The sequence below is a fragment of the Hippocampus bargibanti genome, linkage group LG19, assembly GCF_051943395.1.
Source record: "Hippocampus bargibanti isolate YZ-2025 linkage group LG19, ASM5194339v1, whole genome shotgun sequence".
In the NCBI taxonomy this organism is placed as follows: domain Eukaryota; kingdom Metazoa; phylum Chordata; class Actinopteri; order Syngnathiformes; family Syngnathidae; genus Hippocampus; species Hippocampus bargibanti.
In genome coordinates, this window is record NC_142752.1 from 96,246 (window position 1) to 116,465 (window position 20,220).

General features: G+C 62.0%; 5 protein-coding genes across 14 annotated transcripts; 1 reads left to right on the forward strand and 4 right to left on the reverse strand.

Moving 5' to 3' along the window:
- Positions 1 to 219: 219 nt before the first annotated feature.
- bub1ba (BUB1 mitotic checkpoint serine/threonine kinase Ba) lies at positions 220 to 3,357 on the reverse strand. Of its 2 annotated transcripts, XM_089021656.1 has the most exons (13): positions 3,232 to 3,354; positions 2,874 to 2,941; positions 2,322 to 2,479; positions 2,107 to 2,230; positions 1,904 to 1,979; positions 1,759 to 1,840; positions 1,500 to 1,637; positions 1,267 to 1,361; positions 1,040 to 1,186; positions 838 to 974; positions 637 to 766; positions 458 to 573; positions 220 to 380 (listed from the first exon to the last, which is right to left on the reverse strand). In XM_089021656.1, exons 1-13 carry the CDS (start codon positions 3,331 to 3,333, stop codon positions 263 to 265), a joined length of 1,491 nt encoding a protein of 496 aa, XP_088877782.1. In that variant the 5' UTR covers positions 3,334 to 3,354; the 3' UTR covers positions 220 to 262. The 2 variants fall into 2 exon arrangements, with proteins under 2 accessions (XP_088877782.1, XP_088877781.1); XM_089021655.1 differs by having other exon boundaries at positions 1,267 to 1,637; positions 3,232 to 3,357.
- A 412-nt stretch (positions 3,358 to 3,769) lies between these two features.
- ncoa7b (nuclear receptor coactivator 7b) lies at positions 3,770 to 10,131 on the reverse strand. Of its 6 annotated transcripts, XM_089021651.1 has the most exons (17): positions 9,697 to 9,882; positions 8,561 to 8,705; positions 8,174 to 8,325; positions 7,694 to 7,764; positions 7,508 to 7,615; positions 7,341 to 7,430; positions 7,139 to 7,270; positions 6,857 to 7,041; positions 6,528 to 6,646; positions 6,270 to 6,461; positions 6,039 to 6,201; positions 5,824 to 5,971; positions 5,622 to 5,750; positions 5,338 to 5,490; positions 4,699 to 4,794; positions 4,539 to 4,612; positions 4,191 to 4,463 (listed from the first exon to the last, which is right to left on the reverse strand). In XM_089021651.1, the coding sequence occupies exons 2-17, from the start codon at positions 8,596 to 8,598 to the stop codon at positions 4,328 to 4,330; spliced, it is 1,986 nt and encodes a 661-aa protein (XP_088877777.1). In that variant the 5' UTR covers positions 8,599 to 8,705; positions 9,697 to 9,882; the 3' UTR covers positions 4,191 to 4,327. The 6 variants fall into 6 exon arrangements, with proteins under 6 accessions (XP_088877774.1, XP_088877773.1, XP_088877775.1 ...); XM_089021648.1 differs by having other exon boundaries at positions 3,770 to 4,463; positions 4,539 to 4,794; XM_089021647.1 differs by having other exon boundaries at positions 3,770 to 4,463; positions 4,699 to 4,829; positions 6,270 to 6,646.
- Positions 10,132 to 10,413: 282 nt separating this feature from the next.
- LOC148883350 (protein Z-dependent protease inhibitor-like) lies at positions 10,414 to 12,804 on the reverse strand. 2 transcript variants are annotated; one of them, XM_089021659.1, is made up of 6 exons: positions 12,654 to 12,804; positions 12,283 to 12,580; positions 11,656 to 11,946; positions 11,314 to 11,587; positions 11,100 to 11,247; positions 10,414 to 11,039 (listed from the first exon to the last, which is right to left on the reverse strand). In XM_089021659.1, exons 2-6 carry the CDS (start codon positions 12,566 to 12,568, stop codon positions 10,860 to 10,862), a joined length of 1,179 nt encoding a protein of 392 aa, XP_088877785.1. In that variant the 5' UTR covers positions 12,569 to 12,580; positions 12,654 to 12,804; the 3' UTR covers positions 10,414 to 10,859. The 2 variants fall into 2 exon arrangements, with proteins under 2 accessions (XP_088877785.1, XP_088877786.1); XM_089021660.1 differs by having other exon boundaries at positions 12,283 to 12,576; positions 12,654 to 12,790.
- A 109-nt stretch (positions 12,805 to 12,913) lies between these two features.
- On the reverse strand, positions 12,914 to 15,551 carry xrcc3 (X-ray repair complementing 3). 2 transcript variants are annotated; one of them, XM_089021661.1, is made up of 7 exons: positions 15,411 to 15,551; positions 14,704 to 14,841; positions 14,453 to 14,644; positions 14,208 to 14,362; positions 13,932 to 14,144; positions 13,822 to 13,859; positions 12,914 to 13,593 (listed from the first exon to the last, which is right to left on the reverse strand). In XM_089021661.1, exons 1-7 carry the CDS (start codon positions 15,466 to 15,468, stop codon positions 13,332 to 13,334), a joined length of 1,056 nt encoding a protein of 351 aa, XP_088877787.1. In that variant the 5' UTR covers positions 15,469 to 15,551; the 3' UTR covers positions 12,914 to 13,331. The 2 variants fall into 2 exon arrangements, with proteins under 2 accessions (XP_088877787.1, XP_088877788.1); XM_089021662.1 differs by having other exon boundaries at positions 14,704 to 15,035; positions 15,411 to 15,506.
- A 527-nt stretch (positions 15,552 to 16,078) lies between these two features.
- On the forward strand, positions 16,079 to 20,200 carry LOC148883352 (transcription factor IIIB 90 kDa subunit-like). 2 transcript variants are annotated; one of them, XM_089021654.1, is made up of 18 exons: positions 16,079 to 16,278; positions 16,596 to 16,676; positions 16,751 to 16,924; positions 17,013 to 17,044; positions 17,133 to 17,205; positions 17,513 to 17,662; positions 17,732 to 17,825; positions 17,887 to 18,013; positions 18,090 to 18,129; positions 18,245 to 18,340; positions 18,422 to 18,655; positions 18,734 to 18,801; positions 18,897 to 18,978; positions 19,052 to 19,104; positions 19,172 to 19,449; positions 19,558 to 19,612; positions 19,775 to 19,949; positions 20,025 to 20,200. In XM_089021654.1, exons 1-18 carry the CDS (start codon positions 16,095 to 16,097, stop codon positions 20,063 to 20,065), a joined length of 2,037 nt encoding a protein of 678 aa, XP_088877780.1. In that variant the 5' UTR covers positions 16,079 to 16,094; the 3' UTR covers positions 20,066 to 20,200. The 2 variants fall into 2 exon arrangements, with proteins under 2 accessions (XP_088877780.1, XP_088877778.1); XM_089021652.1 differs by having other exon boundaries at positions 18,245 to 18,655.
- The last annotated feature ends 20 nt before the right edge of the window (positions 20,201 to 20,220 follow it).

Genomic DNA, 20,220 nt, shown 5'->3' on the forward strand with positions numbered 1-20,220 from the left:
ACGGGGAGGAGCGGGTGTCCAATAGTGTTTTCGTGGCGCCCGATCAACCCGAGAGTTTTGAAAGGCGCTTATCAATGAAATGGCTGATGAGAATGGCGGAAAGGTCACAGCGCTTTCTTTGGGGGCGACAACATCGGCAGGCAGGTACGGACGGGTCTCGTTGTCTGGCGTGCGTTTCCCACATTCAAGCGCCAGTCCGGCCACAAAAGTCAAACCAAGGAGGCAACAATGGCTTTAATAGAAAGAGCGAGAAAAACAAAGTTCATCTGAGGAAGGAGGCCAACCTCTCCGAGAGCTCCGCCGTCACCCGCGCCCACGAGTCGGCGTTGGCGTTGAGCAGCGAGCGGAAGGCGTCGCACCACAAGCCGCCCGCCCGGGATCTGCACGCACACATCAGGTCGCCCGCGTCACGTGGCGCGCGTGGCCAAACCGAGCGGGGTCGCCTCGCGTCTGTTACCCGGGCGCGGCGTGTCGGAAGGCTTCGGCCGTCCAGCCTCCGGCGTCACGGACGGGTGCCATCTTGCTTTTGGTCAGCAGGAGGTGGAGCATCTGGGCCACGCCCACCAGGTCCACCTAAAAGAAGAACGGGGCGTCAAATCGAGCTGACGGCGCGGCCGGCCGGCCGGCCGGGCCTACCAACTGCGGGGGGGCGTCGGCGTCCACGAGGCCCACGCGGACCAGTTCCTCGTCGCCGTCCTCCCGCCCTTCGGCCGTCCAGCGCCAGTCCAAGGGAAACAGCCAATCGCGGCGCGCCGACCCCGCCGCTCTGAAGCCACAAAGCGTCCGCTGCGTGGGAGGAGCCGGCAAAGCCAGCCCCGCCCACAAACCTCTGCTTACGGGTGGCAGGAGACCAGAGCGTCCGGTCGCAGCAGCGGGTGCGCCACGCCGCCGGCGTGCGCGGCCGAGATCACATTCAGCAAGGAACGCGCCGCCGCCGCCACAGAATCCTCGCCGGGCGCTCGCTCGGACACTTCCTGAGGGTCAGCTGACACGGTCACCAGGCGGTCCGGCGGCGGCGCGCCGACGGGAAGTCGCTGACCGAAAACATGTGCGTAGGCGGCGCCACGTAGACCGTCACGCAGCCGTCCGGGAAACGATGACACCGGACCAGCGGCAGGTCGGCGGCGGCGTTTCCGCTCAGCTGGCTGAACATGTAAAAATCCCACGGGAGCGGGCGGCGGTCCGCCTGAAAGAGCCAACGGGAAGTGACCGGGGCGAAGGCGGCGGAGACGGACGGCGCCGTGGCCGCTCAAAGGCGAGCGTCACCTTGATGATGACCGAGCGGTCATCTTGCCAGCCCTCGTAGGCCGACACGTGGCTCCCCTGCAGCAGACGGAAGCGCGTGCGGTAGTGCTCGCCGCCTGCGCCCAAAAACTCACATTTTTCCCGCAGCTGCGGCGAGGGAAGCCACGCAACCCCCCCTCCCAGATTCCCGTGTGAGGATTGGAATCTCGCAACGACGTTGAAAAGGTGGATGGCTCGCGAGTGGCAAAACGCACCGAGCCAAAGCGAGGCGTGTTCTCCGATGTCCGGCAGAGGCTCCGTTTCCTGGTGGAAGTTGTCCCAGGAAGCGAAACGGCATCGCTCCGGCGGCTGCCAGCGCGGCTCGGCCTGCCGGGGACCCCCGCCGCCTCCGTCTGGTGCACAAGCGGTCGACTGCTGCAATTTCTCCCTTGGTGGCCATTTTGCTTTAGCGGACGGCAACGCGACGCGACGCGGGGGAAGTTGTGGCTCAGGGTTCCCCGCTGAGGGTCTCACCTGGGGGGCTGCGGCCGACTTGGGCGTGAGGGAGCGGCTCCGGGTCCGGGTCAGGGGTCAGGTCTCCGTTGCCTCCGCAGGTCTATCAAAGTCGGCGGAGAGCTTATGGGGCACGCCCGCGGCGGGGCTTCAGCTTGCGACTCACCTGAGCGCACTCGGGCAAAGAGGCAGCGCCTTCCGGATGCGCGTCCTCCGTCGCGCGCAACTCCGCCTCCGACGCCCTAGCGGAGGGATTACAACTCGAGAGGGTCAGCCCAGCGGGGGGTCGCGGGGGCGAAAGCCCATTCAGACCAGTCGGCCGTTGTCTGGCATTTTCAGAGCAGGCGCCGCCAAATCCCGACTCGTCACCTGCAAGACGGGCGAGGTGGCGAAGGCGGCTCCTCCGAGACGCCAAAGGAGGTCCTCTGATGCCAGGGCCCCGCCACCTGCAGCTCCAATTGCATCCTCTCCTCACGCAGCCGCCGGCTTTTCTCTGAAAGCAGACAAAGCGAGCGACAAGCCAGGCCGGCCGCTGGTGAGAGGGCGGCAAAGCACGGACCGCGGACGGGGTCGGGCGACCTCACCGTACTGCCGCTTGAGTCGTCGCGAGCGGAAGACTTGAGCTCGGACCTCTTCGAAGCACAGCTCCGTGCCGTCGTCGCTCAGCAGATCTCTGCGGTAGCCTCGCCCAACGGGCTCTCCGTCCTGGCTCGGCCACAACTCTGTCATCTGGAGGGCCAGCCTGCGGACGACCAAGCGCAAAAACCCAAACGGGTCACGCGGGCGGGCCATTTCATCGCCTCAGAAGGTTGGCGCTGGGAAAAAAAAAAAAGATCCGAGCGAACCGCGCTCTGATCTTTGTACAGATAATAATAATAATCCATTTCATTTCTAAGGGTCTGAAGAAACCTTTTCATTGATGGACCACCGAGAGTTTACACAGACATAAAGTCACTGTGAAAAGCTTTGCCAGAAGTCTGCGACTAAGAAAAGTAAGACGGCGGGAATTGGTGACTTTGCCCCGCTGGCAAGTGGCAGACTTGAAGTGACCTCTGACTACTTAGTCGCCCCCCCCCCCCCACCCCAAAAAAAAAAAAAAAAAAACAAAAACAAACAAACAAACAACAAAGACTCACTGGTGAGCGCCGTCCTGGTGGATCTTTTCCACTTGTTCGCCCGCCAGCAGGTCGGCAGCCATCGCGGCCTGAAGGTGACACGACAATCATCTCGCAGCAGTCACATCCCACGCGGCTGGATTACGTTTTTTAAATCATAAAGTCGCAAAGTCAAGGGTTATTTTGCTCAAATCGGAACACGAGAATAATCCAGTCATCAAATCAAAATATCGTCGCGCGGCAGTTTGAGACGAAAAGTCATCAAAAACTCGACATTTCAGTTGAAAGGAAAAACGGAACGTTCCCGTCCGCCTAGCCGAAACGGACGACGATGCGAAAGGGCGAAAGGGCGGAAACGATTGCTTTTTTCCCCTCTTACCGGTGACAACGGCGGCTCGTAGTCAAAATCGGACGATTTCAAATGTTGGCAGCCCGGCGGGTCTTTCGACTTCTTCGTGGTCGTCTTCTTCTTCGTTGTCATCCCTTCGGCACGAACGCTGCGCTCCTCGCTACCGCCGCCGACGGACAAGCCGAATAAGTTCAACCGGCAGAGAGGAAACGCAGTACCGCGCCGGGTCGCTGGGGAGCGCGATTGGTTAGCGCGTCCGGCTCACGGTGACGAGGCGCGAGCTTCGATTCCGGCTCCGGTCGGACTCAGGACCGGCCGCGTCCCTCCCGCAATCCTCAAAGAGGCTTCTTGGGTTTTGAAAGGATTCAGATTATCAACCTCTGTGTCTTTGTGTTGTCATGTATTTTTACTTCAAGATCAGACCGATCTTTTTTTGGGTGAGAGTGGCTGCCTTTCGAGGAGCTCCTGTATTTTGTTTTTTCTACGGCTTTCTGTCCTTTCCTCTTCCCGTCGTAACTTTGTTGCTGTGAAATGTCAATTTCTCCACTGCGAGATGAATACAGTTACATCCAATCCAAGCAAGCGTTTATTCCCATTCAAATGTGGCTTACAACAACACAATAAATATTGTCACTCACACAAGACGGCATCATCGGCAGCTTTGAGGGTCGACGGGAAATGAGACGACTTGACAGTAACGACGACACTTGATAATATCGACGCCCAACCGGAATGGCGGCGGCAGAGGACCGGATTGGCGGTTGCGCAGGAGGTCCAAAGCCGTGTCAACTACGGGGCCCGTTTTTGCACGGAAGTTTGCGCGGCGACAAATGGCGGCTTCCCTTTTGCTGTGGCGAGCGTTGTTCATTGGAGATGGCCGACCGACTTTGTCGGAAGCGCAAAGGCTTCAGGTGAAGGTCGTCCCCGGCCCGTAAAAGGCCTTCGACGGCCACCGACGGGAGCGCGGCGGAGAGGCTTGTTGGCTTGCATCAAGTCAGAAAATAAAGGCCTGTCTGTCGATAGCTCTCGCTGAAGTTCCAAAAATATCCATACGGTGGGTCTCCGACCGGCGGCGGTCGGGGAAGCGGGCCCACAGCCGCCGCCGAGACCAAAACGTCGGCGGGCCTCACTGGAAGCTCCACACCTCCAGACTGTGGACGTTGAAGTCCTGGCGGGAGGAGAGGGGCTGGTTGTTGAAGGTGGCGCACGTGGCGGTGGTGCCCCGGTCCAGCCCGGCGTCCAGCCACAGACCCAGCCGACCGCTGCCGCGCCGGGACAAAGAGCACATCAGCGGGCGGGCGCCGGCTTCCGTAGCGCGCGGCGCCGGGCGGCCCTACCTGCCCCCCCCCATCCGCAGCGAGTCCACGTCGCCTTTGACAAAGTACGAGTTCTCTCCGGTCCAGCGGTAGACCTGCAAACAAGGCGGCGGGACGTCGGCGAGGCCGACGCCCGAGCGGGCGGGCGGGCGAGCGAGCGAGCGAGCGGGCGAGCGCCAACCTTGATCTCGGGACAGAAGCTGTAGAGGAAGGTCTCGCCCGTGCCGTAGCAGCGCTCGCTGATTCTGAAGGGGTGAGTGGAGAACGCTCCGAAGATCTGCCAGCACGGCGACAACAAGTCGGACCGCTTCCCTTTCGGGGGGTTTTTCGTCCTTTTTCATCATACATTTCATTTCCAAGCGCCTTTCATAACTCTCAAGGTCACTTTGACCGTTTTTCTGCGGGAGAGCGGCCGCACGCGCCAGCGTTCACTCAACCCGGAAGTAACTCAAATAGATAGAAAGCTAGCTCATAGCTAGATACAATGTGGGTGCTTCTTTTTTGCCTTTAATTCCATCCAATCAAAAAAGAAGTGAAAATGATCCTGTTGTAGCGGACACACCAACCTTGTTCAAAAGAGTTGACTTAGAAAGGATACTTGCAGACTTTAACCCTCGGGAAGCCCTACTGCGACTTTGAAAGCCGAACCTTTGTAGGAAACGCTACGTCGAAAGCCGAAGGAAGCCCTGTTGGAAACTCTCGGCCAACTTTCAAAGGCGAAACCGAGTTGGAAGCCCGACTTGGCAACTCTAACCTCGCTTTGAAACCATCTCCGCCAAAGTTGGACCTTTTGGACATTTGCGTCGGGGGCTCCACCCACCTGGTTCTCCGCATCCTTGATGACCAGCAGAACCGGACCGTCCGCATCGAGCAGGTTCCGGTAGAGCGTCTTGAGGCTGGTGCCGTGCTTCGCCGTGCTGTAGGCCAGTCGCCACGGCGAACCGAGCACGCGAGCGGGCAAGCGGCAGGCCAGCTGGGGGGGGCGTCGCACGTTACGTTTAGCATCGAGCCAGCGCCCGCCGGTTGGCTTTGGCGCCATTGGCTCCGGCGTGCGGCGAATGTCGCAAGGCATTGAAGCGCGGGGTCGAGGCGGCCGGGGTCTACCTTCTCCACGTGCGTATCCCGCAGGAGGTCGCTGGCGTCGCTCAACAAGGGGAGCCCGTAGGGGGCGGGCTCGCCCCCGCCCTCGCCGCCCAGACTCCGCCTCCGCTTGGCCTCGCCGATGGTGATGATCTGGGGACAAATCGGAGAGGTGGGACGGCGCAAACGCGGGCCGAAGCCAAGGCGCGCCGGCGCCTGTTCGGACCTCCCAGTTGCAGGCGGGGGGGTCGCCGAAGAAGTCGTCAATCATGTCCAGCTGGTCCTTGTCCAGCAGCACGAAGGCCCGCCGCCTCGCCTCCTCGCCGTACACGTCCGGAGAGCACCGCAGCAAAAAGGCGTACAGGTGCTCGGCCCTGAAAGGGGCGGGCGCACACGCTGGGCTCTCTTTGCGCCCCCGGCGGAAGGCGGGTCTGGGCTCACCTCTCCCGCGGGACGGCAAACCAGTACTCGGCTTTGTCGGCGGAGGGAGGCGCCGGGCCGGACGGGGCGGCGGCGCCAAAGGATTTCCTCATGGGCTTTCCCACTTTGAAGCACAAGAACATCGGGGGGGTCCGACTCCTCCCCTCGGACCGGAGGAGCGAGTCTGCGCGCAGCCGGAGACGCGTGGCTTAGATTCCGGGCGTCCGTCCGGCCGGCCGGCGTCCGCCTTACCCGCCGGCATGGGCGACCGAAGCCTGTCCGGCAGCGGGGACTTCTGGCGGCCCCCCCGCGCGGCCGCCGACGCCCGGTCTCGGGCCGCGGCGTCGTCCGGCGACCCGTCGCAGGCGTCGCCGGGGGTTTTGGGCCGCGCCCCCCGCCCTTCGTCCGAGGGAGCCTCGTCGCGGCGCTCTCCTTCCGCCACCACTGCGATCGGACCAGAGCGACTGAGCGGGCGTGGCGGCGCTCGGGAACGGAGCCGAGCCTTCTCACCCGTTTCCAGGAGGGCCGTCCGCAGGTCGCCCAGGACGACGGGCCGCTCGGTCTCCGCGGCTCGGTCCGGCTCCCGCGCGCCGGGCCTGTAGACGGGACACAGGTCCCGGGGGAGGTCGCTGCCGACGGACGCGAGGGTCAAGAAAGGAACGCCGAGAAAGAACATTGAAAAATTGGCCGCGCTCGCCAAAAGGGGACGGAGGGCAAACGGCGCCCGTTCACCCCCCCCATAAGCGTAGCCGCCGAGGGCCGAGGACCTCCGCCTCGACCCTCCGCCGCCAAACGCTTTTCCCGCCCGCATTCGGCCTCCAATCGCGTTGCGGGCTTACGAGGGCAAAGCGTCTTTGGGCCTCATGCGCGACACGTCCTCGTAGAGCGCCTCCGACAGCACGTCGTCCAGGGGGCAGATGAGGCCGTAGTCCTCGCAGCCGTGCTCGATCACCACCGGGTCCGACTTGTGCGGGTCGAACATCACCTTGTTGGGCGTCACGATCAGGACGCCGCCCACCACTCCCTGCGCCCGCCGGCCAAACAACAAAAAGCGCCTTCCCTTTTAGCGGCGCGACAAAATGGAGGCTCACGGACGGAAAGGGAAAAGCGGCGCTTCTCACCATCCCGTCGGTGAAGTACTTGCAGCTCATCTTGAGGAATTTGACCGTCGCCGGGCTCTCCTCGTCGTCCGAGTCGGGCGAGAGCCGGCGTCCGAGGGGCCGCGCCGACCCTGGCATCGGCGCGTGCGCTTCCTGGAGGTACCGAGAGAGACTTCAGTTCCGATTGGCCGCAAACGGGCGGGGCCGTTTTCTTTGGACTTACTCCGGCGGACTCGGCGGCAGAGCCGTCGGCGAGGCCCGGCTGGGAGGCATCCTGGCCTTCGGTCCGCCCCGCGTCGGGGACAAAAAGTTTCTGCAACATCGAGGGCCGCCGTCGCGGGTTACCTTGCGACCGAAGCGGGCGGAGGCGGGGGCGGGGGCGGGGCTCACCTGACCCGGGTAGACGCTGCGACAGAAGAGCTTGTTCAGCTGGACCAGCTTGTTGGGGGTGACGTTGAAGTTGAGGGCGATGCTGCTGAGGGAGTCCTGCGGCCCCACCTGCGCCAAAATTGCTAAATGGCTAAATTGCGGCAAGCGACGGCGGGAGTCGGCGTGGCCGTCGGGCGAGCGACTCACAATGAACTCGGCGGTGCCGGGGGGCCTCCTCTTCTCCCTCTTGGCCCGCTCAGGAATTTGCAAGGCGCCGGCTGCCCGTCGACAACACGGAGCGCACGGAGCACTTTCAGTCAATGCTAGCGCAAGCGCCGCGCCCCCCCCCCCCCGCCCCCTTTTCTTCTTGCTCGCCCCGTGTGTGTGTGTGTGTGTGTGTGTGTGTGTGTGTGTGTGTGTGTGTGTGTGTGTGTGTGGATTTTGTGCGGGGGGCCTACTCGGCTTGCACGAGCGTCCGACTTTTTGTCTTCCGTGCTATTTCTTGGACTTGACGCGAGTGAGGCCAGTTTGTCAAGCAAGTGCGGCCGGACGGGCTCCTTTCTGGGCATTTTGCTCGGAGAAGGGCAAAAAGGGGATCCCCTTTTTGGGGGTGGCCCAGTTTCCCCATTCCCTTCTCCGGGCGCGGCTTTGGTGCGGGTGAAAAGGCCATTTTGGGCATCTCCTTACCTGAGCCGGCGGTTGGCGTTCCGGTCAGGCCGGCCTTCTTCTCGGCTTCGCCGTCGTCGTTAGCGGCGTCCGGGAGGGCCGGCGCCGGAGCGCCGTCCTCGCTGGCGCTCTTCTCCGACGGGCTCCGCTTGAGCTGCCTGCGCCTCTTCAGTCTGGCGGAGTCACACCGAGCCCTCTTCAAATCCAGCCGTTCGTTTTCCAGGACGCTCACAATTGACGGCGGGAAAAATAGCGACAAGAGCCAAAGCGCGCCGGAAGGCGGAAAGCCCCGTGGCGTTCCGCCTTCTGGCGCGACGACACGACGGTAGCGAAAGGACGCCGCCGTTTCTTAGCCCAGCTCCTCTTTTGACCATTTGGAGACGCAAAGGTGTCCCTCCCGTCCCGTACCTGGCAAAGTATCCTGGCTTCCCGTCCCTCTTCTCCATGGGGCCGGCCAGGTTGCTAAAGGTGGAAGCCCAGAGCCTCGTCCATCCCGCTCGAAAGCCACCGGCGGGTGGGATCGGCGGTCTTGCCGCTGAGCCGCTTTCTCGTCCTGCAAAAGGGACAGAACGGACGCATTCGGCTTCAGGTGACAAGAAAAACGGCAGTTGTGTCGCAAGAGAGAAATGCGCGCCGTCGACACCCTGCGGCCATCCTCGGGCCACTCGGAAGGAAAAAAACGGGAATCTATCAGCCTGTGCGGGTCCTGAAGCGCACACCTGCTTCCGCTTGATGCGAGCACTGAATTGGCACCATCCCAAGCGTAGGTACGCTACACTGAGCTCTATTCTTTCTGTCCAGTGAAGCCAGCGCACTCTGTACTCGCAGTGGTATCTCGTGGCATTTTCGGCAAGTACGTGATGGTTTTTGGTGGGATTTTCCAAGCTATGCGGCTCATGACGACGTATGACACACGTTTCCCTCCATGCGGCTTCTTGAAATTTCACAATACGAATGGATTGAAGTTTATGCGCTTTTTGCTAACACTACACTTTATAAAGGTGAGTAAGTTGTATTTTTATAACTCGTAGAAGTGGTAGAATATCTATTTTTATCCATAACTGCCAAGTTTCAAGCAAAAAGAAGCATTAGCATCTATAGTTCTAGAGCTGGCGATTTTCTTTCCCGTATTCAGTGACAGCCATTTTGGATTTCTGACGAAAATCGTTGATATTTGCTCATTTAAATTTAGAATCTTTTCTCGTGTAGAATTTTAAAAGCTTTCCAATGGTACCTTACTCGTTAAGATCTGCCAAAAATTAAGAAAGTTCTGATCGTTTAAACTGTAATAAAGAACTCGCTCACCGATTTTCATTGTTTTAATTGTATCATGACAGGCAGAAAATGCCCTCGTCTTTCGAACATTAAACATTCCATTCTTTCCTTATTATTTGTCATAAAACAATAATCTAGACGTCATTTGAAAGCTATTTAAATGCACTTTAATGTGCTCTTGGAAAACGTGTCGTCCCATCCCTCCCAACTGTGCAATGACGAATCGTGGACGCGGCCCGAAGACATGAAAATGTGACACGACGACCTACGTGCGTCAAGTTCGGTTCCGAGGGACGCGCGTTGCTATCTTGGACCTTTTTGTCGCTCGCTGCTACATCGGTGGCTCGCCGTGCTGGCCGCTTCCTCCCATAACGGCCGACATCCTTCCGGAAAGCCTCGACGAGTTTCCAAAAGAAAAAAGTCCAAGCAGGAGAAAGGCGCCGCGCCAGGAGGAACCGAACGACGCGCGCTGGCGTCTCTCGATGGAACCCCGAGAGCAAGAAGGTCCGCCCGCGGCGGCCAGCCGGCGATGCTAACGCCTTTGCTAGCCGCTAGCGGCTCTCTGTTTGACAAGACAATATCGGAGGATGGAAGGGGGGCTTCGTGGGGGCGAATGGCGCTGGGGCCTCGCACGGCGCTCCCGCGGCTTCTCTCCTTCCCTTCGAAGCAGCCCGAAACGTCCGGTGCGCGGTCGCCACTGAAACGTCACCGGAAGAGTCCAGAAAGAGAAACGCTCGGGCCGCACAGCCGGCGGGCTTCCTCGCCCGAGCTCTTGGACGCCCCCTACAGGGAAACGGAGGCTTCACGCCGTCGCTCCAAAACCGGCAGTGTCGGATGGCTCCCCGGTTCGAAAGCGCTCCCGGTGACGACGCATTCGACCGCGTCGGTCCGAATTTGAAATCGAGCTGTTATTTTTTCCATTTGGAGCGGCCGCCGTCGGTCAAAAGGTCAGCTCGCCGTTCGCCATCCCATGAATTTCAAAGCGCTTTGGATTGAACGGGCAACTTTATTCGCGAGCGGCCTGTTGACGTTTCTTGTCAAATGGCTTCCGGGTGACAACGAGGAGCACGGCGACAAAGATACAAAGATTGTTGGCGGAATCAAGCGACGACAGCGTGAAGGTCATGCAGAAGGAAGCGTTGGAGCGCCGTCTTCGCCGTCCAAGCATGCGATGCGGCGTTCGCGGCGCTGGCCAAATTGCAGAAGACCGCAAAGCTTGAACGCAGGCGACGTGGCGCTTGCGGAAGGCCCAGGGGGCGGAGCCTCGCTCTTCAACGCGGCGGGCGACGCGCGCGTGCCCTCAGTCGGTGGCTCAGGGAGGGGGTCCTTGGGGTCGGAGGGTCGGAGGGACGGAGGGACGGAGCTCCGTTGACGCGCCGAACCCGGTCGCCTGGATTCAACCTTTGCGGACGATCGGGCGGGCGGGGCGGGGCTAATTCTTGCTGGGGTCGCGCAGTCGCCCCATCAGGAGCAGGGCGCCGCTGCTGCGGTGGTAGACCACAAAGTGGAACGGCCGGTTGAAGGTCAGCCGAGGCGGCGGCGAGGGGAAGGCGGCGGGGGCCGCCTCTCCCGCGCCGCTCTCGTCCATCGCCGCCACGGCTTTGTGAAGGACCTGCGTGGGAAGCGCCGGCCGGCGTCAGGGCCCGAGTTTGGGGCGGCGGCATGTGCTCACCTGCGACACCTTGGCGCCGGGGGGGGCGCCGGCGTTGCTGAGGTCGGCGTCGTCCCGGAAGGCCGCGACCGCGCCCAGAGTCCGCAGGGCGTCCCCCAGGGAGTAGGTCCGATCCAAGAGGAAGCGCGGCACCAGCACCTCCAGCTTCCTGCAACGCAGTCGTTGAAGCAGAGACCCCCGAACGCCGAGAATCGGGACCGGGCGTCCGACTCACGTCTTCTTGAGCTGCCGGGTCCAGGCCCGGATCTTTTCCGAGCTCACTTGCTCCTCCAGCGCGCCCACGTCGGTGTCTTCGTCGGGCAGCGCCAGCAAGGCGGCCGTCCCGTCCGTCATGGGCAGCTCCAGCACGCCGGCTCGCAGCGCGCGGTCGTACGCCAGCAAGTACTTGCCGGTCCGCAGCATCATGGGGACCGTCACCACGTGGTACCTGTCCACGTAGAAGCGCTCGTCCCGGGTGGCGCTGGCGTTGAAGGCTTGACTCAAGCGGCCTGCGGGGGTGGGGAGACGGCTTCGGTCAAGCGACGGCCGGACCGCCCGGGCTTTCGCGGGCGGGCACCTTGGTAGGAGGCGGCGGTGGCAACCAGCCACTTGGTCCCGGGGTCCAGGTCGGCCACAGCGTCCCGGACCTCGTCTCCGGTCTGCTGGCGGACCCAGGCGTTGACGGCCCGGGCGGCGTCCAGCGGCGCGGCGAAGCTCACGTTCTTCACGTCGCCGCCGTAGTCGCGGCGCACGAGCTCGGCAAACTCCGCCGAGGGCTGCGCGCCGGCGTCGGCGAAGAAGGCGGTTCCCCGCCGTAGGTTGGAGGCGCCGCTACCCGCCGGGGTGCTGGTCATCGTCGACAAGGCGTCTGAGGGCCACCAAAAAAAACCGGAAACCTGCCTCCACATTTGTCATTTGAAAAGGGCGGCGGGGGTTGGACCTGACCCGGGGGGCGTCCATTCGTTTGCCTGTCCGAACGGACGACTGCTAACACGTCAAAGTGTTCGCTACTGTGTGACCCGGTTTCGCTTGAATTTGAAAGAGGCGGCCAATCAAAAGGTGAGCAAAGAGCCAATTTGGATTCGGAGGGAGCAACTCGACTACCAACACGAGAACAGAACGGAACCTCTTTTGGCTCGGTTTTGTCCACCCCAAAGCGGAACGACGGCTTGGGGGAAGAACCCGGAGGCGAGCCCCGACCCACCTGAGATGTTTCCAAGGTCAAGTCCGGCGAGTCCGAGCGCCGTCCGCAGTTCTTCTCGGGCGGCGCCGCCGGAGGCGGCCAGCAGGGTCGCCAGGCCGCCCCACGCGGACGCCGTCGACAGCAAAACGTTGTCGTCGCTGCGGCTCGCCACCGCGCGATACAAACGCGCGGAAAAGTCGCGGCTCCCGTCGATCAGGTCCCGAAGCGCGCCGTCGGCCGCGGGCTGACAGCCGAGCGGAACCGCCAGGCCGACGACCGCCAGCAAAGTCACCAGGCCGGACGACATGGCGCTCGCTAACTGACCAACGACAAACAGGCGCCGTTAGCGCCGCGTCGTTGGCGTCCTTCGGAGGGAGACACGAACTACGCACCTTGGCAAAGAAAGGAAGGAAGAAAGATGTGGCCTCGGCCTTCTTGGTGGTCTTGGGCGAATCTGGGCGTCCGTCAAGTCGGCGCGCGCGGATCGAGCCGCGCGCTTCCCCGTCGCCCCTTCAGAATAAAAGCCCCGACACGCGACAACGGGGTGCCTCTTCCGATCCAACGTTCATCCATCTTGCTTCTTTGTCAACAGGCGACAGCGCGTTAGGTAGCGACGACCCTCCCGCGGCCACCATCTCAAAGCCACTGATACTTTTACTTTTTAGCACTCCTTTATAGTTGCAACGCTTAAAAAACATCCCACAGACACTGCGGGCCAAAAGGTGACACATAGCAGGCAATTCATCAGGCCTTTTTGGGCATTCTGACAAAACCGTGTTGTTTTCCACCACACACACACACACACACACACACACACACACACACACACACACACACACACACACACACACACACACACACACACACACACACACACACACACACACACGCACGCACGCACACACACACACACACACACACACACCACGCAGACTTTTTTGTCACCACTCAAATTGTGGAGGCGACGTCATCCACGCCAGGTGTTCACGTCCAACTCCAGCGCTCGTTTTGAGCATTCGTGAAGGAAAACAAAGACGTGGCCAGACGTTTTGGTCCCGGTCAGCGAGACGTCAGCCGAGCGGCACGGCGGCGGCGTCGTCGTCGTCGTCGTCGTCGTCGTCGTCGTCCAGTCCTCGGACGCCTTCCCGCCACACGGCGGCGTCGCGGCCGGCTCGGGCCAGGTGAGGCGCAAACGCCACCTCCAACCTGCGGAGGGCGCTGTCCTCGTCGCCGCGGCTCACCGTCCGCCGAAGACGCCGCAGAATCAGTCGAACCGTCACCTGATTGGCCCACGCCAAGCCCAGCGCCGGCCGCGTCGCCGAGGACGGAGGACTGGTGGGCACAAGCGCACGACGTTAAGCATCGGCCCCTCCCTAAAAGGGCGTCGCCGTCATCGGCGACGGGCCAAAAGTGAGCATCGCTCTTCAATTCAACTTCTGTCACGACCCGATTGGCGGGCGCCGCAAAGTCGCGGAGGACCTTCCAAACGGGCCCCTTTGCTTCTCTTGCTCCAGTGCGACAAAGAGCAAGTCAAGTACAAAGTAGCAAGTTGGACTTTACCCCATGTAGTCGTCGGAGCCGCCGACCGTGTCCGTCACCTACGACACATGCGCACTTTTGGTCAATGCAAAGAATGTGCACGTGCGTGTGCGTGCACGTGTGCGGTTGACCTGGTTGATGCAGAGGACGGCAGAATTAAACTGTCGGCAGAGGTGGCGCAGCGTGCACGAGAGCGTCAGCAGCTGCTTGCTTTTCTCCAGCCAATCGGAGTGGCCAAACTCGGACCGGAAGAGGGACGCCACCGAGTCCACCGCCACAAAGCGGACCAGCCGGCGAGCCAGCAGGAGGCGAACGCGACGCCGCAGGCACCACTGCAGCGACGCCTGAAGGCAAACGCGTTGGCGGGCGATCGCGCCGGACGCCGCGGCCGGCGGGGCGGCACCCACCAGATCGGCGGCGTGCTCCACGTAAACCCGGTCGGCGAACCGGAGGCCGTCCGTCACGTCCCGAGGCACATTGGCGCGGAGACGCCCTTGCTCTCTGATCAGCTGCTGCAGACGGCGGTCGGGAAAGGCGTCTTCTGTGCACACAAACACGGCTCCTGGACGGACGAGGAGGAAAAAAAAAAAAAAAACTTTATTCGGCAGGTTTGCTTTGTTTTTTTTGTCCGGTCCACTCGACCCCAACTGACCCGAGTCCAGCCCCCCGTGACGGGCCGGGTACTGGGCCGACAGACAGAGCTGCAGGGCCAGCTGGGTCTTGCCGGCGCCGCTCTCTCCGGACAGCTCGGTGACCCCTCCCGCGGGAAGCCCGCCTCTCAGCAGTCCGTCCAGCACGGGGCAGCCCAGGCTGAGGCGGAGCCCGGACCCGTCCGCCGCCAGAACTGCGAACCGACCGACTCGGTCAGCGTCCCGGCCGGCCCGGGACGAGGACGGACCTCACCTGGTTGCGGTCGGCGGGCCCGGCAGGCCAGAGCGGCCGCCGTCTGAAGGCGCCGGACGTCCGAGGCCGAAAGAGAAGTGAGCCGCTGCAGGTCGGCGGCCGACATGCACAGCGCCTCCCCGGGCGACTCCACGCCGGCTGTGGAACAAAGTGGAGGACCGAAGTCCGCAGCCAGAAGATAAGAAGGCCTTTCGACGTCCCGCCAACTCGTTCAATTTCAACTTGAGAGTTGGGCGGCCGGTTGGGAAGCTCCCCGGGTGACCGAGTTGGCGCATTTCAGCTGGGTTGGCTTGATCTTTGGTTTCCCGTTTGGCAACTGCTGTCAAAGCTCACTTGGAAATAAAAAATAACATGTCTTGGAGTTGTGTCGACCTCCATCAAAGCTGACCAGTGAGCCTTTTTCTCTCCAAAAGGAAACATTTGTAAACACTGGCTGGGTCACACCAGAAGAAAGCCACTTCCCCCGCTAATTTTATGTTTTAACGCGATCCACTGCACTTTTTGAGGTGGTTTGACGTCATCGGGTCCTAAATGTTGAGACGGGGGCGGGGGGGGCTTTCTACGTAGCGACCGATGGGGAGGTCACAATTTAAACATGGCGCCTTTCCACTGCTCGAATTAAACCCGGAAACATTCGGCGCAGGAAAACGAGACGGTCTCGTCTCTACAACGCCAAACAACAACAAAGTGAACTGAAACGCGCTTGCCTTTCTGGACGGCGCTGACGATCCTCGGGTGAAGCTCCAGCTTCCGCCAAGAGGACATCTTGTCCCTTTTCGCGGGATCCAGCGAGCGGGCGTTCGGCTTCTGTCGTCATCAGACCGCGCCGCTCGGAGCGTAGCGCCAGTCGGAGCGTTCCATTTGGGCTTGCGGGAGAGGGGTGCGATGCATCCAAGAAAAGAACCGCAATCGCCACGAGCGCCCCGACGGGGATACAGTCGGCGAGTTGCCTCGGCGACGCTCGGCGAAGAGACGTTTTGGTTTCAAAGCGACGACTTTAGCCCTTCCTTTCGCTCGCTTATTTCTATCGCCGATAAACGCCACCCGAGGGGGGTGTGACGTCATCGAACGCCTATCCGGAAGCCAAACAATGAGGGCTTTTTTCCGTCTATCTTCGTGAATGAAACGGAAAATCTGGAAACTTAAAAGAGAATTTGTGAAATTCGAACGGTTACTTGCACGCTCGTAAGGGAAAGGACGACGTCCAACACTCGAATGGCCGGCTGATCCTTGTGAGCGCCAAAAGCCTTCCAGTCTCGTCGCGGGTCGACTTTTCGTTGCGAGTCTTCCGCCACGTCTTGCTTTGCATTTGTGCGTCTGGACGTGCGTGCCTGTCGTCGCGTTTGCGTCTTGGTGAAGGTGAGCGAAGCCATCGTTGCGCCCTCGGCGCAATGAGCTCCGGGCCGTGCGGGACCTGCGGGGGAGCGGACATCGATGTGGACCAGGCTCGGGGGAGCGCCGTGTGCACCGGCTGCGGTTCGGTTCTGGAGGACAACATCATCGTCTCCGAGGTCCAGTTTGTGGAAGGGAGCGGAGGCGTGTCCTCCGCCGTCGGCCAGTTTGTCTCGACTGACGGTGAGCGGAAACGTTTCACCTTCCGATCCCAAAAGGCAGCCACTTGGAAATTCGGGGGCGGCCGTCTACCTTTCGGTCCAATTGGCCGCCAAAGTCACGCAATGCGTTCCCTTCAACTCCGGCGCTGGTCACGAAAGTGGGCGCCCACTTTCGAGGCTTTTATCCTCAGCTAGCCAAACGCGACGGCTCGCTCCCAACTGAGCTTGAGTCAAGGTTGGCCCTGCGAAGCAGCCGGGTGCGCTAATGAGCAGGTTGCCGCGGCAACGGACACCGCGGCCACACCGGGGTCTGATTGAGCGCGCGTACCCCTTTCTCAGGTCCGGCCAAGACTCCTCTCCTTGGCTCTGGTTTCCACACGAGCGTCGGGAAAGAGTCCCGAGCGCAGACGCTGCAAAGCGGTGAGTCGCGCCGGTGCCAGGGAAGTGGGCTTTGACGCGCCGCCGATCGCCAATGTGGCTTTGGCACGCGTCAGGGAGGCGCCAGATCCATCACCTGGGCAACCAGCTGCAGCTCAACCAGCACTGCCTGGACACGGCCTTCAACTTCTTCAAGATGGTGGTCACGAGACATCTGACGCGGGGCCGCAAAACCGAACACGTCATCGCCGCCTGCCTCTACCTGGTGTGCCGCACGGAGGGGACGCCGCGTATCCCAAACCGCGTCCGGCTCGCGTTCCGGCTCGCGTCCGGCCGTCGCTCTTGCGCGCCGCCGACATTTCCTCAACCGCTGGTCAGATATGTTGCTGGATCTCAGCGACCTGCTGCAGGTAAAGGGCGGTGGGCGGGGCCAAGCGAAGGCCACTTGGGAAGGGGGCGGGGCATCTTGGTCTTGAGCCCTTGTTGACGTGTGCGTAGGTCAACGTTTACATCCTGGGCAAAACCTTCCTGCTGTTGGCTCGCGAACTCTGCATCAACGCGCCCGCCATCGGTAAGAAGGGCGAGCGGCCCGCCCGCCCGCCCCTCCGCTCTTCTTTTCTTTGGCGCCGGCCGGCGGCGCTTGGCGGACTCTTGCCGCCCCAACAAATCCACAAGAAGATCCCATCACTGGCGCCGTTCCAAACGGGTTTTTTGGGGGCTCGGTTTTGCGGCGGCAGCAGCTAAATCCAAATTGTCCCGAAATGTCTCCTCGCCGCAAGACGAGCTAGCCGTCGCGCGGAACGCCGCCGCCGTTTCCTGGCGAGACTAACTTTGTTTTTTTTTGGGGGGGGGGGGTGGGGGTGGGGGGTGCGGTCCAGATCCGTGCCTGCTGATCCCGCGCTTCGCTCACATGCTGGAATTTGGGATGAAGACTCACGACGTCTCCATGACGGCTCTTCGTCTGGTTCAGAGGATGAAGAGGGACTGGATGCACACGGGCCGCCGCCCCTCCGGCCTGTGCGGCGCCGGTAGAGACTCGGCGGCGACGGCGGCCGTGGCGGCCGAGCCCTTTCTCACCCGCCGCCGTTTGTCCTCAGCCCTGCTGGTGGCGGCCCGCATGCACAAGTTCCGGCGGACGGTGAAGGACGTGATCGGGGTGGTCAAGGTGTGTCAGGCCACGCTGAGGAAGAGGTGAGGCGGGACTCGGCGGGGGGCGCTCGGGACCCTCTTGAAGACGGCTGCAAACTCGCAGGCTGGTGGAGTTCCAGGACACGCCCACCAGTCAGCTGACCGTCGACGAGTTCATGAAGGTGGACCTGGAGCAGGAATGCGACCCGCCGTCTTTCACCGCCGCTCAGCGCAAGACCAAGATGCAGCAGGTACGCCCGCCCGCCTCGCCCGCCTCGCCCCGCCCCGCCCCGCCCCGCCCCGCCTCATTCAGGCCTTCCTCCGCAGCTGGAGCGGGAGCTGACCAAGAAGCTGAGCGAGGTCCAAGGTCGGACCCGGACCCGAGTCGCGCGGCAGACGTCGGCCTTTGTCCGGCTCGCCTTTGAGACTCGCTCACCCCCTCGCTCGCCCCCTTCCCTCGCTCGCCCCCTTCCCTCCCTCAGGAGAGATCGACTGCTACCAAGACCAGATCGAGAGCGAGCTGGAGAAGAGCCGACCCAAACTGCGAGGAATCTACGCCGCCTACGTGCACCAAATGGGTAGAGCGCTGGCCCGCCGGCCTCGCCCGGCCAGCCAGCGCCGAGGACGCCTTTTGACGGGCGAGGCCGTTGTCTCGCCAGACCCTCGGGGCGAGCGCCTCCCGGCCGAGCAAGCGTCCCGCTCGGAAGACGGCGACCTCCGAAGCGCCGGCCGTCACCTGACGCGGAACTTCCTGCGTCAGGTGATGCGAGAGGAGGGCGGGTGGCGCCGCGACGGGGGGGCGGGGCCGGAGCCGCCCTCCGTGGCCGACCTGCTGGAGAGTTCCGCCGCCGCTCTGGACTTCCGGATCTTGGGCGAGGACCACGACAAGTCCGGTAAGGCCCGAGGCGCTCCTCCCGTCATCCTCGTCGCCTTCAAGGGAGGGATTTTCTTCAGCCCGTGGTTCTCCGCAGAGGCCCGGGAGAACTCGGAGGGCGGCGACCTGGACCTGGACGGCATCGATGAGCTGGAGATCGACAAGGTGAGTTGAGCCTTTTGGCCCGACGGGGCCCGAGAGTCCTTTTCCACCGCCGCCACGTCTGCTCTGGTCTGCCCTGGTCCGGGGTCCCCCTCCAGTACATCCTGAGTGACAAGGAGGTCCAAGTCAAGACGCGGCTGTGGATGCAGCAGAACCACGAATACCTGCGGGAGCAGAAAGGTGGCCCGCACAAAAAGACTCCACAAAAGGCCAGCGCCGTTGACCGACCGCCGGCTGCATTTGTGCTTTTCAGAGAAAGAAGAGCAAATTCGGAGAGAGAAGGAAGACGGCACGTACCGGGAGAAGGTTGCCGCGTCGTCCGGTCGTCCGGCGCCGATTGGGCGCCGGACGACTTCCGTCTCCTCCTTTGCAGCCCGAGCCGTCCGAGCAGAAGAAGAAGAAGAAGAAGAGGGGGGGCCGGGAGGCCATCCCGCCGGCCACGGCGGGCGAGGCCATCAAGAAGATGTTGGAGAAGAAGAAGATCTCCGCCAAGATCGACTACGACGTCCTCCGAGACCTCAACGGCGGGCAGGTGGGCGGCGGCCCCCCGGAAAAAGCCGCCGCCGTCGGACCTGCCGGAAAGAGACGGCGCCGCAACAAGACGCGCGGCGACCTCGGGGTCGGCGCGGCCGCCAGCGTCATGGGAAAAAGGTCAGCGCGCCGGCAGACGGACGCCCGCCGCCGTCTTGGCTCTCGCCCGCCGGGCGCGCCGTCGTCTTCTTCTGTCGAGTCCCCGTCATTCCGCCGCGTTTGTTCCAGGCTGGGCCCGCTCTTCTCGGAAGCGCCAAAGCAGAAGAAGAAAAAGCCGTCCAAGGTGAGCGCCGACGCCGTTCTGCGGAAAGCCTCTCGGGGGCGCAACCCACGAGGGAAAAGTGCTGGTCTTGGTGTGCACTGGAGACAAAAAGCTGTGACGGAGGGGGCGGGGGCAAAACGGGGGAGAAAAAAAGACACTTGAGCGGCGCCATCAACCTTGCAGGCGCCTTCTGCCACCACGGACGCTCCGCCAGCAGAAGTTGCCGCCGCCACCGACAGGGACGAGCAAGAGCCAGGCCAAGACCATGAAGAGGAGGAGGACGACGAGGACCAGGACGACGAGGACCAGGACGACGAGGACCAGGACGACGCTGTTAGCGCTGTGCATCTTGCTCAACGTCAGCGCACGCCACAATTGCCACCTCAAACTTGGATTGACGTTTGCACACTGACTTTGTTTTTTCCATCTGTAGATTTTGGCTGTTTGGGGGAAGAAGAGGCGGAGATCTTCTAAGCTGGGCCTTTGTTCTCTTCTCCAAAGTTCGAGATGTCTTTCCAGCAGCTCCCGTATTTTGTTTTGCTCCTTCTTTCATCACTTTGCTGCTGTGAAATGTGCCAGATGAATAAAGGTCCATCCAATGCAATGCCACACTTTGTCCGCCGTCCCTT

Bases quoted from the DNA above. Each gene is read 5' to 3' on its own strand.
- bub1ba (XM_089021655.1), bottom strand. From the start codon at position 3,333: ATGACAACGAAGAAGAAGACGACCACGAAGAAGTCGAAAGACCCGCCG. The intron at 1,841-1,903 runs GTGAGTCGCAAG...CGACTTTGATAG, and splicing joins CTTTGCCCGAGTGCGCTCAG to ACCTGCGGAGGCAACGGAGA. The intron at 767-837 runs GTAAGCAGAGGT...TTGTGGCTTCAG, and splicing joins GCTCTGGTCTCCTGCCACCC to AGCGGCGGGGTCGGCGCGCC.
- ncoa7b (XM_089021649.1), bottom strand. From the start codon at position 8,598: ATGGAGAAGAGGGACGGGAAGCCAGGATACTTTGCCAG. The intron at 7,431-7,507 runs GTGAGCCCCGCC...TCGATGTTGCAG, and splicing joins GCAGCGTCTACCCGGGTCAG to AAACTTTTTGTCCCCGACGC. The intron at 7,271-7,340 runs GTAAGTCCAAAG...CGGTACCTCCAG, and splicing joins CTGCCGCCGAGTCCGCCGGA to GAAGCGCACGCGCCGATGCC.
- LOC148883350 (XM_089021659.1), bottom strand. From the start codon at position 12,568: ATGTCGTCCGGCCTGGTGACTTTGCTGGCGGTCGTCGGCCTGGCGGTT. The intron at 11,947-12,282 runs GTGGGTCGGGGC...GGTGGCCCTCAG, and splicing joins TGACCTTGGAAACATCTCAG to ACGCCTTGTCGACGATGACC. The intron at 11,248-11,313 runs GTGAGTCGGACG...ACTGCGTTGCAG, and splicing joins ACCCGGCAGCTCAAGAAGAC to GAAGCTGGAGGTGCTGGTGC.
- xrcc3 (XM_089021661.1), bottom strand. From the start codon at position 15,468: ATGTCCTCTTGGCGGAAGCTGGAGCTTCACCCGAGGATCGTCAGCGCC. The intron at 14,842-15,410 runs GCAAGCGCGTTT...TTTGTTCCACAG, and splicing joins CGTCAGCGCCGTCCAGAAAG to CCGGCGTGGAGTCGCCCGGG. The intron at 14,145-14,207 runs GTGGGTGCCGCC...GTTTGCCTTCAG, and splicing joins TGGAGCACGCCGCCGATCTG to GCGTCGCTGCAGTGGTGCCT.
- LOC148883352 (XM_089021652.1), top strand. From the start codon at position 16,095: ATGAGCTCCGGGCCGTGCGGGACCTGCGGGGGAGCGGACATCGATGTG. The intron at 17,045-17,132 runs GTAAAGGGCGGT...ACGTGTGCGTAG, and splicing joins ATCTCAGCGACCTGCTGCAG to GTCAACGTTTACATCCTGGG. The intron at 19,105-19,171 runs GTTGCCGCGTCG...CCTCCTTTGCAG, and splicing joins ACGGCACGTACCGGGAGAAG to CCCGAGCCGTCCGAGCAGAA.